We start from the raw sequence: 21,625 nt of genomic DNA on the forward strand, positions 1-21,625 counted from the left end.
AAAAGAATTTGAACATATTCTGTAGGTGAGCTGGACCTCCAGGTTGATCCAGACACTTATTGACTCGCCTTGGCATTGATCTAATGAGGTACCTCATTCAGTGCTCTCTACTTGACTATCCTACCACACGCAATGGCATCTCAAATAATAAATATAATCATTCGATGTACAGACAAAATATTATGATGTGTCTTCTGTCACGTACCCCACCATCATTCATAACCAAACAAATTCTGGACTCGTCACTAAAGACGACCTCATTTTGTTCTACACTCAAAGTTATCGTTTTCAGCATCACTCCAATCATTGACAATATGACATGAAGCACATACAGAGGAGTGTAAAAGCAGGACTCTACGGTAAATATTTCGCATGGCAAGAAGCTTCCCTTCCTGAGTAATCCTTAAATTTTATTTATATTTTCCCATTAGGGACACCTTGTCCACTTTAGGTGCCGTGCCGTCAGAAACGGGAGATACAATGCAAGACAGATTACGTTTTCTTAACACATACACCAGTCTTGGCTTCCTTCCCTTCGATTTCGTATCGACTGACCCAACAACGATTATCCTTTTTGTCGAGTCTCACAATTATATTATGAACTTTTTACTCCACACAACATCCGCTCGAAAATCTGGCTTGAATGAAACACATTTCAGCGGCAAAATTTGTAAATAACACTCGATATTATTTACGGCAGCAACAATTGAACCAACAGATAACGCGTGAGATGAATAAATCAATAGCCGAAGGATTCTTATGTAATTGTGATTGAGTTGACCTAATGTTTATGTAAGTGGGATGTTAATTAAGTAACCGAAAGAGTTAATTGCAGCAGGACGCGAATCCTAAAACGCTTTGTTATTGAGATCGGAGCGGACCAAACTTTAATTTAGTCTTGACTTTCCGTGCTTCAAAATGCACGACACTCATTGATCCGAATGAATAACATGACAAGACAAGTGGATTCGAATTGTGCAACGAAAATTGTGGTTAATTATGGTTCTGATCGATTAAACTTGGCCAAATTTTCATTTTAGTGTATGTTAAATAAGCTGATTTAAAGAAATTATACGTGGGGTGTCCCAAAATGGTTGATTTTTGCTGTTACGAGTAATTAGACACCAGTTGGTGAACTTCAGTTTTCAAAACTTCAAAAAAAATTTATGAAAAATCCATTTAAAGAAAAAACAGCCCTATAACTTTTTTTATTTCAATTTATATTTAATTAATTAAGAAATTCATTTAAAATACTTTTAATAGTTAGAACACCCCCAATAACTTTTTTATTTATATTTATATTTAATTAATTAATAAAAAATATATTTAAAATTCTTATTATTAATTTTGAACTTTAAAATATTTAAAAACTAAAATTTAGATCTTTATATAAAATTAATTATTATTTGAATTACACTTATATGAAATTTACAAGAATTACCAATAATATTAAGACAATTACAATAAATTTCTATAATTGTCGACTTAAAAATGGCTGTCATAATATTTTCATCAATAATTCATTGCGAAATTACACTTTTACTGCCGTACATTGAAAATAAATTTTCAAAACCTAAACACAGCAATCAGGAAAACTTCTCATGAATTTCCCTCTTCATTTAGTTAAAGAGGAACTGAGTAATTACTTTCAACTCGGAGATTACGAAGCAAAGTAAGATTTTTTTAAAATATTTCAGTTTATATATTTCTGCTTTGAGATGACAAATAATTAAGTGTAGTTAAATATTGCAATAAAACTAAATCAAAATTATTTAATTAGGTATTTTATTTTTTACAATTTATCCAATTAAAACTTTGATTTTAGTCCTTTTTTACATATTTGTTTAGTGTACAGGCATTAGTTAAAAGTTGCAAAATATTGCTACTGAAATCGATCATTTCGTGACACAACTTCTGTTCACAGAGTAAACAGTTCTATTAAATATCCTTGAACTGCGATGTGACTAGCAAAAATCAGATTGCATGTGTCTTAAAAAACTTGAAATATATTATACTTGTATTTAATTCATTGTTGGAATCGTGATTAACATGCAATAATTAAATAACACCTTAAATTTAAAGTTATGTTAATGATTAAGTTTATATATTGCCATACAAGTCAAAATGGTGTGACGATTTGGCACAATTTCTATAGATGTATTTATACATATTTCCATAAATTAATCAATACCATAATACTTCAATGCATTAATTATTTGACAATAGCCAATTCAGTTACAAATTATATCAATAAATTCATCAAAATTAATTGTGAGCCCAAATCCATACATATTGAAAATCAAATACATATTTATAGATCATCATATTGTTAAAATTTGTTTATATTGTGACATTCGAAATGTTCTTAATTATAAATTGATTATAAATTAATTATAAATTTAAAATTACACGTATTTATGTTTTGAAATAAATCCAATTTAATATGTAGTATATATTAAATTCGCAACAAAATTCTGGATGTAAAATATTCTATGTCTGACAACAATTTGAATTTAACTGTTTCGTTTTAAAAAGGAAACCTGAAAGTTTCATATCGTTTTACTAAATAACAAAAAGTTAAGATGGCAACTCTCATACTTTCAAACAAACCCATAAAAACATTCCAGAACTAACAACTTTAAATTGATGTAACATTCTTAAACGTTAATAAAAACTGCAAAATTTTGCGACGTGTGATATGTTTCCAAGTTTTTCCAATAACGAATTTATAATTTATGAATCTGAAAGCAGTTTTAATAAATATTATCATACTGTTGTAATTTGTTTTTAATATAAATACTGTAAATATTACAACAAAAATGTTTGGACTAAAAATATAAATGACATAAATTGAGCTGTATTGTTAGTATTAATAGTCTTTATTATTTATTATATTTATTAATAAAATTTTTAATTTTCTCTGCACTGTTCATTGAAAATAAAATTAATTCTCTTAATACGTATTCTTGACTTTGTATATTTATATTATTCTTTTCATTAGAAAAATTTTAAGAGGATTTAAATAGATTAAAAATATAATTTGATGACTTAAATTATTTAATTATTTTAAACTGAGTAAGACATCTTTTATATATTATTTTTTTTAAAAAACCCAACAAAGGTTATATAAAATTACTAAATATAGAACTTTTAAATTATTTATCATTTTATCTAGCTACCTTAAAAACATCACAAAATTTTAAAATTTCTGTATTTGTTAAAAATAAAGTTATTTGGAATGTGTAGTCTTTGTTATTTATACTTTTCTGAATAATTAGTACTTTATTAGATTATTGAAAGGATTTAAATAAATCAAGTTTATAATTTTATGACATTAAAATATTTAATAACTTTATATTACAAATAAATAATATGTCTCTGATAAATTGAAATTGATTTTTACATAAACAAAGTACATTTTTAAAATTGTAATCATTATTTTTAAAAGTAGATTTATTACATAAATTAGATATCTAATCTAAATTATATAAATATAGAACTTTATATCGTTTATCACTTATATCTAAGTATCTTAAAAATATCACAAAATATTAAATTTTAAATACTGCACTATTTTAATTATTGTTAATATTAATAAACTTTATTATTTATTATATTTATTCATAAAATTTTAGATTTTCTCTGCACTGTTCTTTGAAAATAAAATTAATTGTCCTAATATGTATTCTGGAATTTTTATGATAATTAGTATTTATATTAATGTTTTCATTAGAAAAGACTGGTTTTTAAGACGAATAAAGATTAAGAATATAATTTGATGAATTAAATTATTTAATTATTTTAAACTAAGTAATACATCTCTTATATATTATTTTTTTTAAACCCAACAAAGGTTATAAAAAAATTTCTCTATAATCTTTATAACCAGCAAAGATTATGAAAAATATTCTGATTTTTAACAGACGATTTATTACATGCCATAAAAAATTACTAAATATAGAATTTTTTATTGTTTATCATTTTCATATAATTACCTTAAAACTACCACAAAATTTTAAAATTTCTGTATATTTGTTAAAAAGTTATTTAAAATGTATAGTGTTTGTTATTTATACTTTTCTGGAGAATTAGTACTTTATTATAAATGCCAAATTATTAAAAGGATTTAAATAAATCAAGTTTGGAATTTTAAAAAATTAAAATATTTAACAACTTTAAATTATATATAAATAATAAGTTTCTCATAAATTAAAAAAAGAAATTGCTTTTTAGAAAAATATAGTAATTTTTAAAACTGTAATCATTATTTTTAAAAGTAAATTTATTACATAAATTAGATATCACTTTTATCTAACTATCTTAAAAATATCACAAAATCTTAAATTTTAAGTAATACATTATTTTAAATTTTGTGAACATTGTCAAAACTGAAAATAAAAAACTAGTTCCAAATTAATAATTTAAAACATGTTAACATATTTTAGACAGTAAAACTAACAGATAACATAAAACAAAAAAAGAGCAAATATATATTATTAAATCAATTATTAATGTACTGATTTCTATCTCAGTTTTTTATTACAGGATACACAATACTAAACAAATTGCATCATCACAACATGAATCCCAGATGCATAATTAACATTTTTCCCATTATGAGAAATAGAATACGTTTACAATATAACGGTACTTTCAATTATTTTTAAATGAACAAAAATAAATTAATTCCTTAATTCCTTATACAATGCAACTGATTAGTTAAAAATTGAATTTACGCAACAGTGTAATGGTTCATTACAGTTTGGAGTTGAAAAATTGGGTTACATTTTACTCTACAAGTCGATTAAATTTTAGTAGACCCTTACAGATTTTTTATTCATGATACATAGTTGAAAAATATTGACATTTTATTATTATCACTGATTAGATTTCCTGTATTCACCTAAAAATAATGTAAAAAGATCAAGATGTTAACAAAATAAAATAAAAAAATAACTTTTAGTGGGTCCACCTTTTGCTTTTATTACCGCAACGATTTGCAGGAAGGCTTCATACTGACGCCAAACATTGGTCAATGGTTATTTCATCCCATTCTTTCTCCACAGCCACTTTTAGATCTAACTTTGATTTTATGTTGTGTCCCAGTATTTTTTTTCTTAAGTGACACCAGAGATGCACAATTGGCTTGGCATCTGTGGATTAGACATGCCATTCAATCTATTTAATTTGATTCTCCTTAAACCATTGATTGGTGACACGAGCAGTTATCTTGCTTTAAACATTTTCGATATTTGTTAAAGAGATGTGTAAGTACATGATATCTATGTGAAAAACTTAAAAGTTTAATTACAAATGTATGTGTTATTGTTTAGAACTTTATATAAACGTATAATAAATCTTTACTGAAAATTAGATTCAGCTGACCACACAATGTTGGACCAATCTTCTTGTAAAATAACCGACTTTAAACCCATTCTAGACGAGACTTCACATTGCTCTTAGAAAGCCATGGTTTCTTACAGGCCTTACATCTTTTAAAACCAGCTTCTCCTAACAGTAATGGCAATCTCTATCCCATCAATTTTTACAGAGAAATGAAAATATTAACAAAAATATTTTTGCACGTTCAAATAAACCACAAACAAAAAAAAAATTGAAAGTACGGCCTCGAATGCGAATTCTATCAACAGTTTTTATTTTATTAGAAACCCGAAGCACTCACATCTTTTCCGAAATCTAATTAAGAAGACATTTTTCTTATTCTATCTCTTCTCCACATTCTCCTCTAAATCTCACTGTTGCTCGTCGTACGCACAGTATCCAACCAGTTAATATTAAATCGATATTTTATATGGAACAGTTTGTGTTTAATTCTATTAGGACTTATCGGTTTACTATGTATACATTTCCACTTGCAAGACAATTAATACGTTTTATTTGATACAAATTACAGCTAACTTGTATTCATAAATTGTCGTTTGTGTTATAAAATAACTCATTGTTTGCGTTTTGTGTTATTTAATGTATTGTTTGGATATAATACTGCAATGGAGACGTTTACGATTGCCATATTTGTATCTATTCTTTCCTAATGAATTTGGTCGACTCATTAAAAACCAGCAGCAAATACTTTTCCATGTAATACTATCCGGTTGGCTGATATCCTACTGTAGTTATTAGTGATAAGTTAGGAATTTTTTAGTACGTTTTACTAAATGATTCATTTTACGCCATTAAAAATATTGACGTTCATTTCCAAACTTTCCATGCAGAAGTAAATATTTCATTAAATATTAAATTATCAAAGTTTCCAGTCGAAACTAAATGGCATTAAGATACTTTGTCTTATTTACAAAACTAATTATTAAAAGTGTGTTGGAACTTCTGGGACAAATTTTATTTAAAATTTAAATTAAAACGCAATTCTGTGACAATTATTTATTTAAAAATTAATTATAAAACGCGTTTTATAAGTATGACAAATAGTGTTAACAAACATTTTTGGTTAATTGATAAAAAATTCTAAAAAAACTGAACAGTATTTTCCTTTGAACTCCAATACTTTCTAATTTCAAGTAGTATCTGAAAATTATTTGAGGATAAGGTTTAATAATAATTAACATCGTTGATGTAGATCAACATATTTAATTAATATCGTCATTTAGCTAAAATAAATTGATTTATTTCAAAGTAAATAATAGTCATAAATACTAAATTGTATTCTGTTGAAAACTATTGATTTTATCAGGATTATTCGCATATTTTTCATGAAAATACTGAAAAAAATATAATAATATAATTCTGAAGCACTGAAGAATCTAAAACTTTATCAAATATTTATGTAAGACAAATGTCATTAAAACAATATTTCAACAGAATCAATATCAAGTCAATTTATATAAATAAGTCATAAACAAAATAATAATATAAAAAATAATACTTTTTATCATTTAATTTCAGATATCTTTCGGGAAAGTTTTGAAATACTTATAAAAAATATATAATATTATTATGAAAACCTGAAAAATCTCAACTATTATTAAATATTAATATTAAGTAGACGTCATTAAAATAATATTTCAGCAGTATGAGTGTTAAGCCAATTTACATAAATAATAATACAAAAAAACTATTTTTTATAGTTTGATTTCAGATATCTTTCATAAAAAATTTGAAATACTTGTAAAAATATATAATTCTGAAAACCTGAAAAATATCAACTGTTTTCAAATATTTGTATGAAGTAAATGTCATTAAAACTAATATTTCAGAAGTATGAATATCAAGTGAATTCAAATAAATATTGTCATTTGGCAAAATAAATGGATTTATTTCAAAGTAAATAACAGTCATAAATACCAAATTGTATTTTGTCGAAAATTATTAATTTTATCAGAATGTTTATTGGCACATTTTTCATGGAAATACTGAAAAAAATAATATAATTCTGAAGCACTGAAGAATCTCAATTTTAATCAAATATTTATGTAAGACAAACGTCATTAAAACAATATTTCAGCAGAATCAATATCAAGTCAATTTACATAAATAAGTTATAAACAAAATATAAATACAAAAAATAATACTTTTTATCATTTAATTTCAGATATCTTTGGGCAAAGTTCTGAAATACTCAACTACTATTAAATATTTGTATGAAATAGACGACTTTAAAACAATATTTCAGCAGTATAAATATCAATTCAATTTACATAAATAAGTCACAAACACAATAATAACACAAAAATACCATTTTTAAAATCTGATTTCAGACACCTTTTATAAAAAATTTGAAATACAAGTAAAAAATATATAATATTAATATTTCTGAAAACCTGAAAAGTATCAACCATTTTGAAATATTTGTATGAAGTAAACGTCATTAAAACATAATATTTCAGAAATATGAATATCAAGTGAAGTCAAATAAATAAATAAATCATAAATCAACACTATTTTTTTAAATCTAATGTATGTATAATATTTGTTTATTTCTTAATGTACCATTAATATCGAAAAGTGATGTTTACCTTCTCAATACTTAAGTTTTGTTAACCTTAATCAAAGTTACTATTTTAATCAGTTTACGTAAACAGAAAATGACAATTTTAAAACACGCTTATTTTATAATCATCAATTTCAACATTACTATTACGATAATACGTATAAGGCGAACTTATGTATGTATTATCAATGCCCTCAAGAAAAGAGCATTGATACAACCGATTACAACAACATTCAACAATTATCATTTGTTATAAAGTTTGTTATTTGTAATTGTACTTTGGCGATTTAAATTTTGGTCTTATCATTTGATTTACTTACATAAATATCGTTAAATATATGTTACACAATCACCATCATAAACAGAAGATATACAAGATTGTTATTGAAATTAGTACATATTTATTGTTTATTATTCTTTGATAATAAAAACATAGCGTGTTTAATCAGTGAGAGTGTACGGTTTTCCGATAGTCAATCTATATTATTAACATTTAAAATTAAAATTTACTGCTCACTAAAATTAGTTCTACAATATTCTACGCAACATCAATATTTCAATAATCTATTTCATGTTCAACTTAAAATTCAGGAAATGTATAAACCTTATTAGACAGTTTTAACGAATAAAAATTAAGATTTATGCACTTAAAACAAAATTTCCTTAACAACATTATTAAACACGGGCTAACCCCTAAAAGACACATTAATCTGAAATTTTCATTTACTTTGTGTGTATTGATGACTTTGTATATAATATATATTGGGTACAGAAATTCTAATAATAATTAACATCGTTTATATAGATCAACATATATAATTAATATCGTCCTTTGGCTAAAATAAATTGATTTATTTCAAAGTAAATAATAGTCATAAATACTAAATTGTATTTGGTCGGAAACTATTGATTTTACATAAGGATTATTTGCATATTTTTCATGAAAATACTGAAAAAATATAACAATATAATTCTGAAGCAATGAAAAAAATTCAGGAAATGTATAAATCCTATTAGTCAGTTTTAACAAATAAAAATTAAGATTTATGCACTTGAACCAAAATTTGCCTAACAACAACATTATTTATTATATATGGGCTAATTCACCTAACCCCTGAAAGAGATATTAATCTCAAATTTTCATTCACTTCGTATGTATTGTTCACCTATTTTAAAAACACCTTATATATAATATACAGAGATGATGCTCGGCCCCTTTTTAGGAAAAATACTCTGTCTGGAACCGCAATAATAATATTGAACTTTTGCTCACACTTAGTAACAAATTTGAAATCTCATCTCGACTGTGGCAGTTATCCAGGCCAGGCCAAGGAAATAAATTTTACGCGGAATCTGCCACGAAACGTAAACATCCTTATAACTAAAATTCAGCGACCCGACACATATTGAAGTCTTCAAATTGCGAAAAGTTCATATTACAAAAAGGAAAAGGTAAATTAACGGTTTGTTTAAATTTGCTTAGATACAGTGCCAAATAGTGAAACAATAACATAAATTTACTGCACACAAATAAAATGTATTTGCGTTTAACTAAAGCAAATACACCGGTGGAACATAATTTTGAAACATTCTGGATGGAAATAGAAGTCCTAGAAATGCACAGGCGTCTTTCTGATGAATTGAAAATTTACGTACAACTTCATTTTTAATTAATTTGCTGTTTGCTGTCGATAAAAACTTGTCTATTGTTTGTTAACTGCTGAAGTTTCGATGGAAATCATTTAACATAAAGAAAAATTAAGAATGAATGAACTTTGTTGATTAATTACTGTTTATTAATATTTGTACGAAGTAAGTGGTTAATGGGATTGGAAAGCCATTAATTTTATTTAACGTTCAAAATAGGTTTATCCTTCGATAATGCTAGTTCTCATTCTTGATGTAACCATGAAATCGATTTATAGTCAGCATAAAATTGCGAATTCAAAGCAAAATTGGAAGATAATGTGTTTTTGTTACCACATACAGGGTGATTCACCTAATTTAATCATTGGAAATTTATGGAGGACAAAAGACTACCCTCTCAGAAATCATGATAGTATTCTAAATTATTAAACAGTGTTTGATATTTTCGGTATTTATATTTATCTTTGAATAGTATGAAATTTAATGGTACATTCCATTTGAAATAAGAAAGTTATTAATATTTAAAATGGGAAAAAATATACAGAAATACCAAACATCCTGTATAACATTTTTGAGTATTATCAATAGGATACCCTCTTGTTAACGTATGTACCAGGAATGAGCTTTTCAACTTTGTAATTGTTAGTGACACAAAACATTTTAGTTAAGTTACTTCAATTTAAGGAAAAATTAAGTATCCCAAAGAAAAATTAAGATAAAAAACATTTTCAAAATTTTATATAAAATTAAAAAACCCAATAATATTTGAAAAAACTGTTGAACCGAAAGTGAAAAAGCATTGAAAATATTGATCATTACATCAGAGCTACAACCAAAATTTCAGATTATTCCATACAAATTTTTAATGAATCTCTTGTATACATTCCATTTGAAACAAGAAAGTTATTGATATTTAAAATGGGAAAAAATATACAGAAATTCCAAACACCGTCCATAACATTTTTAAATATTATCAATTGTTTTTAGTAGGATACTCTCTTGTTAACGTCTGTACCAGGAATAAACTTTTCAACTTTGTAATTGTTAGTGACACAGAGATTTTAGTTAAGTTACTCCAATTTGAGGAAAAATTAAATATCTCAATGGAAAATGAAGATAAAAAACCGATTCAAAATGCAAAGGCTTCAAAATTTTACATTAAATTAAAAAATCCAATAATATTTGAAAGGTTCCATTTGAAAAAAAAACTGTTGAACCGACAGTGAAAAAGTATTGAAAATATTGATCATCACATCAGAGTTGCAACCAAAACTTCAGATTATTCCCTATAAATTTTTAATGAATCTCTTGGGACATCAGTAACTTACATTAGGGAGTGTCTATAGTAACATAAATTATTAAAATGCTTCTACTACCAAATACAAAAATTATAACTTTAATGCCCAACTAATAATTAAAGATATTGCTAAACAAAGAAGAGAAGAACAAATAATAGCTTACCCAGTTTTATTAATTTAACCTCATTATAAAATCAATACTAATGTAGTACAAATACACAACTTCGTTTTAAGTTTTATACATTTTATATTTCATTTGTTTCTAACAAATTTTCATGTAAAAATATTTTTATCAAATATTTATTTATGGATTTTATAAGTGGGTGTACGCCTGTGTCACGAGAGGTACAAGGGACCGAATTTAATTAATAATTAAAAACGATCTCTCATAATTAATAATTATCATCGTAAGCACGAATGATTGCCTGCAGAGAAATTAAAAGAAAACGGGAAAATTTTAAATTAAAATTCAAACCATAAAATTGGAACGGGAATTAAATAAATAAATTACAAATCTTGTGTGATAGTACAATTTAAATATTTATAACGAGAATAAATTATCACGTTCTTTACATGGAAGTGTGTATGTGACATTATGCAGATGTGTGTAACTAAAATAAAAACTACGTACTTTAATATTTTATTTTATTTGTTACATATACAGATTTGGATATTAATTTGTTGTAAAATGTTTGAGCACGAAAATCAGAAATTTTTTCTTCCACTGTTTCCTGCAAATTCCAATTCCAATTGGAAAATAGACGTTAAATTCCAACGTCTAACAAAGTATGCAAAACTAGTTTCGTTGCCTTAAACGTTTATGGTTACTACTTAAACCTTTAAATGGGTATGTTCCATTAAACACATTATCGTCTAAACCGTCAATAACCATATTAAGAAAATGACTGGACAAATATTATAAGACAAGTGCTGGAGTTTTTTAACTTTAAAATTATTACACACAATAAAAAATTTAATTAAAATCATTTATGTAGTTCATATTCAGTAACATTTATTGTTGCATTTAAATTATGAGAAATTAGGTGCTTTAACTTGAAAAGTCAGCGAGATTCCCTTAAATGTTCATAAGAAGTTTAATGAAATAATAAATCACCAGCAAATTAACATTTTGGGAGGAATTAAAGTTGAAGCCCCTGTTCAAACTTTCCGCAGGTTGAATAAACCGTATCCCTGTTCCAAATCAAAATAACAATAAGCAGCTAAACAATGTGAAAATTTAATTTATATGACGCCAGTCGCAAAACAAATACAGGAATACACAATTACTGATACTCGTCCCGATTCGATGCTGAATGACTAATTGCAAATATGGAATTAATAAGAAAATTAATGTTCATTTCAATAATAATTGGAAATTAGATCAATTAATATTTATACGTATGTGTGACCCACTTGAAAGTAGGGCATGTCCCATAAAATTTTATTTATCTTCCAATTTTGACAAAATTTAATTAGTGACTTGTGAGTTTGGCTATATTAAAAAAAACTAGAGAAATTAAAATAATAATTTAATGTGCATTTACTTAATATTTTAATAATTGAATTAATTAATGGTAAAATCTTTTATCAAATATAGAAAAAAGCAAAAAGTTTTTTTGAGATTTTCTTGTTTAACTTAAAATGTTGAATAGAATATATCAAATAAAAAAAATTCTGGTAATCAAGTTTTTATTTTTGGTTTTAGATTAATAATTTATTATGGGAAAAAGCTCTTTTAACAACAATGAATTTTTGAAATAAAATACAACTGTATAAAGTATTTGACGGATTAGTTCATAATTCATTCATAAGTGTATATAATTTTATTGTTCTAAATCAATGTAATTTTACTCACATAAAAAAGTTGTTTTTAAATAAACAATGTAATTTTCTACCCATTATGGTAGTTTATAACATGAAAAACATAATTTAATATAATCGTTAAAATTATTAAAAAATGTCGAGAGGAAATTGAACACTTTATGTGTGTTATGTTCGAAAAATGTCACATTTTCATGATTTTTGGATTTAGTGTCTGTCTAAATTATTCCAAAAATAATATGATATTTTGTTTTATTTGTCTTAAAAATGTAAATTTGACATTTTGAAGGATTTTAAGGATGCGACTCTTTTGAAATTTATTTTTACAGAATGTTATTGAAGTTTTAAAAATTTTCGAAAAAAATTTTGAATTTAAAATGTTTCTGTCTTATACGTCTGTCAAAACTATTCTAAAAATTGCCTTTAAAATAAAAAATTTAAAATTACAAGAATTTTAAGGCATTTTATTGAAATTTTCAAAAAAATTTCTGTCAGTCAGAATTATTCTATAAAATGCCTTAAAAATAAAACATTGACATTTTGAGGAATTTTGAGAACGTATAATTATTGAAATTTTCAATTTTCTTATAAGTTTTTATTTTTTCATTGGATTTTTTATGGATTTTAAATATGTTGCCTTTGAAATTGTTAAATTTTATTTCTTCTGTGTTTATTTAAAAATACCAAATTATCATTTTGATGAATTTTAACAAAGTTTATCATTCGACATATTATTATTATTTTATTTCAAAAATATGAATTGACTTTTCTAAAAAATAAATAAAATACTCTATATAAGACTCTTACCTGTATTATTAGAACCCATAATATTTTATCAATTAGATCTCTACCTCAAATATTTGTGATTAAAACAATAAATGTACTTTAATTTAGGTAAAAATAACATTTTCGTCAGTCAATCATCATTTTTTTAATAACTAGTTGGAAAACCTTTTTTAAAGTTGATGAAAACGCTTTTTAAAGTAAAAAAATTCAACTTGTTGCTCCATCCTTTATGGCAATGCATTTTCAGCCGGGCCTTAATTCAATAAACTTGACAGCAATCGAATATCATATTTCTGTGAGAATTTCCACAAACATGTTCAAATATTTTGCGATTTCATTGATGTAAATACCGTTCAGGTATTTTCAATTTTCCTCTACAATTAAATCAAAAAGTGTGTGGCTGAAAAATTTAATTTTCCCATCCCAACCAGAATTTCCGATTAAATCCAATTTACATTAATTATCGATGATTTTTTTTTGTTTACGTAAAAATATGCAAAAACCTTCACATTCGATAAATAAACTTTAATTCGAGTTCGTTTTGAATGCGAAGCTTGCAGAACTAATGTAGGATTTATGTTTCGAGCCCGTCAACTCTGAAATGTTCTTTTGCATAGTTGCGAAAGGATTTTGAATACTTTGTTGTGGAGATCTTAATTTATTTTAAGGCGTGCTTAAGGGATTTTTGTATGCCGCCAATTTGTGCCATTGTTTTATTTTAACATGTACTTTCTTTTATTATAACATACCAAATGTTTAGATTCAGTAGGCCAATTTTAACAAAATCTAGTGTGAATATTCCTTGTAAAGACAGAAAATAATTAGATTTTGAAGGTTGTTTGTCTTTTTTTTCTGTCGAAGTTATTCCAAAATATGATATTTTGATGATATTTGCCTTAAAACAGTAAATTTGACATTCTGAAGAATTTTAATGATGTAAACTTCAATTTCCTTGCAGGCTTTCACCTTTTTTTGAAAATATTTTTTATGGATTTTAAGTATTTTGCTTTAAAACTGCCAAATTTTAAGGACATAAAACTTTTATACTTGAAAAATTGCATTTAAAAATGTCAAATTCTTTTTTTTCTGTAGTTTTTATGCGTGTTTAAAGGATTATTTCACTCAATTTTAGCCACCTAAATAAGTTTAATAGAAGACAAATTATTGACTTAAAAAAGGCAGGACTTTCGTTTGTGGAATTGTCAATCGGATAAACCGGAGTCGAAGCTATGTCTGAAATTATTGGAGAGTGTGACGTGAAGACGGTTGTGAACGTGTGATAGAACTTTAGCTCTACGAAATTACTGGATTAATGTATAAAACACTACTCCAAGAAATTAACACACCACAACAAATATAATTATTTTTTCTGAGAAAAGAAACTATAAACATATTTTAATTCTATAATATAAAAATTGGAAATTAATAAAACTGAATTTTTATATAAATTTCGAATAACAGCCTTGATCCATATTATCTCAAATTTGGACAAAAAGGGGCTCCACTTTGTCCAAGTTAAATGTCTCCCAAGTGTGTCCCAGATATGTAAAATGGGGTTAAGGTCAGGATTCTGGTCTGGCCAGGTCACAATACCTATTATTGAGCATTATCTCGCATTAGAAAAAAAATGGACGAATATAAAGACTTTATGACACGACCTCAGGTGGTGCCTTAATTTCTTGTATCTATGCTTAACTTTCTCTTCGATAACGATGTTTTTCAACATCCAAAACGGAACTAAACAAAATTTTCTTATAGCTTATTGAAATTACCAATAAAAAATAATGTAGTATCGTATAATCAGAGACAAATTAATAATTTAAAGGGAGACGTGCAGGTTGATTGTTTCGCAGACATTTAATAAAACGTCGATAATATTCGTCAAAGCAGTCTGTCAAATTTAATGGTAAATGACGCGGCGTCTTGTGATGATTTAATTTTAGCTGACCCACTAAAATTGGAAAAAGTGAGAGCCTACCAATCAATTCGTGTTGATCAACGTTTTTTCTTTTTTTTATTTTTGAACCGATCGTTTGTTGAACTAATGTGTCGTTTGTGTTGTACGTCAGTCAATTCGAAATGATCTTCGACATAATTGATTTCTGCGTGTGTGTGTGTGTGTGTGTGTGTGTGTGTGAGTGTTACACGAAGAAATTGCTGTTAAAATATTTTTAAGGATTCGCGTGTTTGTTTTTATTGCGTTGTAGAACAGTTAGGCAAACAAATAAAATTATATTTATTGGTGAAAAACAATTGTTCATTCGTCAAAAACAATTCATTCAGGGAAATGATTTCCACGCAAATTTATTTAGTGTAGTTTTATTGTGTTTTTATCTTATTTTATGTTATTAATGTGTTTGTGTATGTAGGTATTTTTAATCCGTCTGCTGGATAACAAAATAAACTAAAAAGTTTTTGAGAAGAAGGAATTTCAACAACAAACTATATTTAACATTTAATATTATTCCATTTTACAATAACTAACACTAGCGCCAATCTGACATTTTTAAAATTCAATGAAAATATCCATCAAAAAGGAAAAGTTTGTAAGAAAATTGAAAATCTCAAAAATTTGACATCTTTAAAATCCTTGAAAATGTCAAATCGAGACAAGTATCACATATTTTGAAATAATTTCGACAGAAACAAAAGGCAAAAATATTTAAAATTAGTCATTAAAAAAAAATTCAAAATTTGACATATTTGAAGGCAACATTTTTTAAATACTCAACAAAATATACATTCTTCTTCACCCATGGGTTGAAGCAATCACTGGTGAAATTGGAGACTCATTTTTTGTTTGAAAACATGTTTTAAAATACATGTGGATGCGGGATAACAAAATAAACTAAAAAGTTTTTGAGAATAAGGAATTTCAACAACAAACTATAACATTTAATATTACCCCTCTTTACAATAACCAACACTCTGTACAGGGTGCAACTCTAAAATTTTTAAAATTCATTGAAATTATCCATCAAAAATTAAAAGTCTGTAAAAAAATTGAAAAGCTCAAAAGTTTTACATCCTTAAAATCCTTGAAAATGTCAAATGAAGTAAAATGTCAGATATTTTGAAATAATTTCGACAAAAACAAAATACAAAAATATTCAAAAATTTGTCATTTTTTAAAAAATTTCAAAATTTGATATTTTTGAAGGAAAAATTTTTAAAATTCCCAACAAAATATCCATTCTTCTTCATCCCTGGATTGAGTCATTTTTCGTTTTAGAATACGTGTGTATGGTGGATAACAAAATAAACTAAAAAGTTTTTGAGAAGTAGTAATTTCAACAACAAACTATATTTAACATTTAATATTACCCCTCTTTACAATAACCACCACTTGTACATGGTGCAAATCTAATATTTTTAAAATTCATTGGAAATATTCATCAAAAATTAAAAGTTTGTAAGAAAATTGAAAATCTCAAAAGTTTTACAACTTTAAAATCCTTGAAAATGTCAAATCAAGACATGTATCATATATTTTGAAATAATTTCGACAGAAACAAAAGACAAAAATATTTAAAATTCTTCTTCACCCATGGGTTGAAGCTACCACTGGTGACGTTGGGAGACCCATTTTTTTGTATTGAAACATGTTTCAAAATACGTGTGATCCTAAACCTATTACAACTAACTACGCCGTTCAATTTAAAACCATATTAAAATACTTCTGTCTGTACATTTTTATCTTTCTTCGATAAATTCATGAAAGAAAACAACTATATATAAATTACATATCGTACTATTGACCAAAGTCATTAATTAACATGTTGTTATAAGTGTATGAAAAATATGTTTAATTTTATGCTAATTTTAACTATTAAAGTGCCTATAAAGTTGTAATTTATGCTATTACACTGTGTTGCTACGATACAAAATATTATTGTGTTTATTTTTATAAACTAGAAAAAATTGTTTTCGAAATTATCTAAAAATAATTTAATTAGTGTCACGCAAGCCCACCCCGAACATAATAGTCAAACTAAAAAGATCCATTTTTTATCTGCGTCACCGATGATGATTTTGGGATGTGGGACAGAAAATCAATTAATAATAATCAGGATTTCGGGGGTTAGGAAATTATATTTCGTTGTTATGCAGAAGAACCAAACTGAGGTATTAAACACAAAAGGGGGTTTATGGGAGGGTCCGATCAATTTACGACAACCGACGGTTTACATGTTACCAATAAAAAAATCGCAATACATAAACGGTTAAGCTGCGAAAACACTATCGGAACGGTTCAATTTGAATATTTTTCATAAATTTCATTTAAAACAAGTTAAAAACACCTGCGAATCAATCGTGACTTCAGTAACGTACGTGTGCCACATGTGTTCGTCCTGGAGGATTTTTAATAAATGGGAATTTGAGGCTTTTTCACTATTAATATTAATTCGGGCTCCGGCGCAACATGATCATTACAGTTTTGGTAAGATTTTATGGGTAAGGAAATCTTATTAGACTTTTAAATGTTATGTTAACCAATGTTTTAGCAAATAAAAAGTGTTTCATCAGTATTCAATTTATCAGGAATTTAATAAATAAAAGTTACAACATTTTCTATATATTATATTTATTAATTTAGACTCCTTAACAATAATTACAACAAAACAAGTTCAAAACACCTGTGAGTCAGTCGTGATTTTAGAAACAAATGTGGCACATGTATACATCCTTCGGATTTTTAGTAAATGAGAATTTTCAACTTCTTCAATTGATTTTATGTTGTAGGTTACAGATATTCTTGTCATTTTTATTAATAAAAATTTGCACAATTTGAATTAAATCAAATTCAAGTAAAACAAAATTAGAAATATTTAGTAAATATTGATTATTGTGAAATACAAATACTCTTAAATAAACCTATTTAACCAATGAAAAAATCTTATTGGACTTTTATGATGACAAATTTTATTTTTCTCCTGTTGATTTTTGAATGTAAATTCAAAGTAAATAAATAATGTTTTAAATAATTTTAATCAGCCATATATAATTCTTATAAATAAACAACAACACTTACCTTCTAAGAACTTTGATTTCATTTTCAAGCGAGTTATTCACACATTTTTCACAGAAATTTTAAAATTAGTCATTAGTTTTACATCCTCAAACATCATCACAATATTAATTTTACATATATAAGGCTAAAATCATCAAGTATCTCATATTTTGGGATAATTTTGACAAACACAAAAGACAAAAATATTTAAATTTAGAGATTTTTCAAAATTTTTCAAAATTTAGCATTCTCAGAGGGAACATCTTTAAAATTTATCAAAAATATTCAAGAAAATATCGCATTTTTTAAAATAATTTTAAAAATTAAATAAATAAAAATATTTAAAATTAGAAATTTGTGATTTTTAGAGGCAACTCTTTAAAATTCACACAAAAATATCCATATAAAAATAAAAATTTGGAATAAAAATAAAAAATCTCAAAAGTTTTACATCCTTAAAAATCGTCATAATGTTAATTTTATTTATAAGGCAAATATCAAGTATCTCATTTTCTGGAATAATTTTGACAAACGCAAAAGACAAAAATATTTAAAAATTAGAGTTTTTTTCCACCATTTTCAAAATTTAGCATTTTCAAAGAGAACATCTTTAAAATTTAACAAAAATATTGAAGAAAAAATAAAATAATCTAAGAAAACTGAAAATCTTCAAAAATTTACAAGACATGTCATCAAAATATCACATTTTTTAAAATAATTTTGAAAGACAAAAATATTTAAAATTAGAGATTTGTGATTTTTAGAGGGAACATCTTTAAAATTCACACGAAAATATCATTCTTTCTGATCATTTTTATTAGACTAGCAAATATTGATTATTGTAAAATACAAATAACATATTCTTAAATACACCTACTTAACCAATGAGAAAATTTTTCCATGTAATTAAATAAATAATGTGTCAAATAATTTTAATCAGCCAAATATAATTATTATAAATAAACAACACTTACTTTGATTTCATTATAATAGTCTTTCACACATTTTGGAATAATTTCAACAGAAACAAAAGCAAACATTTTAAAATTAGTCATTTTTTAGAAAAAATTCAATTTTGACATTTTAACATCTTCAAAATTCATCAAAAATGTCCATATAAAAATAAAGATCTGGAAGAAAATTAAAAAATCTCAAAATCTCAAATCCTTAAAAATCATCACAATATTAATTTTACATTTATAAGGCAAATATCATCAAGTACCTTATTTTTTGGAATAATTTTGACAAACAAAACAAAAATATAGTTATAGTTTTTTCAAAAATTTTCAAAATTTTCTCTTATCATTCTTATTAGACTAGTAAATAAAAAATGTTTCATCAGTGTTCACTTCATCAGGAATTTAATAAATGAAAGTTGCAGCTTTTTCTTTATTATATTAATTCAGATTCTTGTACTATAATTACCACAAAACAAGTTAAAAACACCTGTGAATCAGACGTGCCTTTAAGAACATATATGTGGCACATGTGTTCATCCTATCGGATTTTTAATAAATGGGAATTTTCAGCTTTTTGTAGAAACAACCAATAAGGAAGTCTTGTTATACTGTTCAGTATCACATGTTGACAAATTTTGTTTTTATTATGCTTATTTTACAACATAAACAAGAAATGTTTCTTGAATTCTGACCTAAGGACATAAATATGTTTTATTCGTCGAAGTTTTATTAAATGAGAATTCGTATCATTTGCATTATATTAAATTCCAGTAATAGATAATTACGAATATTTAGAAATAAAGATTGATTGTTATAAAATACAGTTATGTTACTCTTGAATAAACCTATATAACTAATGAGCAAGTCTTATTGGACTTTTAAGATGACAGATTTTATTTTCCTCGTGTTGATTTTTCGATGTAAGCAAATAAGAAATGTTTGAATTAATTTTAATTAGGCAAATTTAATAATTATAAGTAAACAAGAAGACTTACCTTCTAAGAACTTTGATTTCATTTTCAAGAGAGTCTTCTTTTCCTTTTAACGCTTTTTTGTCTATAATTTTGACCGCATACATGAGGCCGGGATTTTCTTTCCTCACAGCAAGTCTAACTTCCGAGAAGGCTCCACTAAAACCAGGAGAAAAAGATACAAATATAGGTTAGATTATTGTAAACAGATGCAAAAGACAAAACTTACGTTCCGAGTAATTCCTTTAAGTTATACTTGTCTTCCAGGGATGGTTGTTTATCAGAGTCCTTCCCATCTTTTTTCGATTTTTTATCTTTTCCAAATAGTGGCATTTTTTTAAATTTTTATTTATTTCTGGCTCCACATAACATAAAGTACTCGAAATTTATTCACATATATTTTCTACGAACATCAACGATTTAAACGCACTCGAATTGAACTGTATCAACGACCGTTTTAATTAATAAATCGCAACGAAACGAGTTTATCACGAAATTGTTTGATAAAACAGATACCGCAACTGCCACTGCAACAGAATCATGAAAACTGCGAACTGACGAATCTTCTATCCCTATCACTAAAAACAAACTACAGCGCTCTCCAACTGAATCATAATTATCCCTTCCAGCAGGTTAACATTGGCCGGTCTACGCATGTTTAGTCTCAGATCTTATAACTTACAACCGCCAAATTCAAATCTATTATGGGTCTTAAGCCGAACATATCCACTGACGTAAATGTATCACGTCTGACTATGTATAAAAATGCATCGTAACTACTGTTTTATTATTAGTCTTGTTATAATACCTATGTAATGTGTGATTATTGGGTCAATATTTAAAGGAATTAAATGCAATCAATTCAATATTTTAATTTTAAAGTAAAGTGAAGAAACTTATATATTGAATAAAAAATAATCAAATTAATTTCAATAACCAAAATTAAAATTAATTTTGTTGTGTAACAATCTCTAGTTTCAATTTGCCATACTCGATCAAAACTTTCCAAATTATCCTTTGAGTAATTTAAGCCCAAAGAATAGGTATCTAACAATCGACCGACAAAAACTTTGGGTTACAATAATGAATATTCGACACCACCGTTTCCGATCGATAACACAATTAACAAGTAATTTATTATATTTATTTATTAAAATAGTGCATCA

At 25.7% G+C, this 21,625-nt stretch overlaps 1 protein-coding gene across 2 annotated transcripts in view; it reads right to left on the bottom strand.

The window, feature by feature from the left end:
* The window catches only part of LOC109603143 (calcium/calmodulin-dependent protein kinase type 1), a 75,928-nt gene extending 54,892 nt beyond the window's left edge, over nucleotides 1-21,036 (bottom strand). The window contains exons 1-2 of one of the 2 annotated variants that reach the window (XM_020019642.2): nucleotides 20,689-21,036; nucleotides 20,484-20,618 (exon numbers count right to left, since the gene is read on the bottom strand). In XM_020019642.2, the coding sequence (XP_019875201.2) occupies nucleotides 20,484-20,618; nucleotides 20,689-20,792 (239 nt within the window). In that variant the 5' untranslated portion in view covers nucleotides 20,793-21,036. Of the gene's footprint in view, nucleotides 1-18,550; nucleotides 18,574-20,483; nucleotides 20,619-20,688 lie in introns of those variants that run through there. The other variant, XM_049961738.1, reaches the window with a different exon arrangement.
* Nucleotides 21,037-21,625: the final 589 nt, after the last annotated feature.

This window comes from Aethina tumida, chromosome 1 (assembly GCF_024364675.1).
Source record: "Aethina tumida isolate Nest 87 chromosome 1, icAetTumi1.1, whole genome shotgun sequence".
Taxonomy (NCBI): Eukaryota; Metazoa; Arthropoda; class Insecta; order Coleoptera; family Nitidulidae; genus Aethina; species Aethina tumida.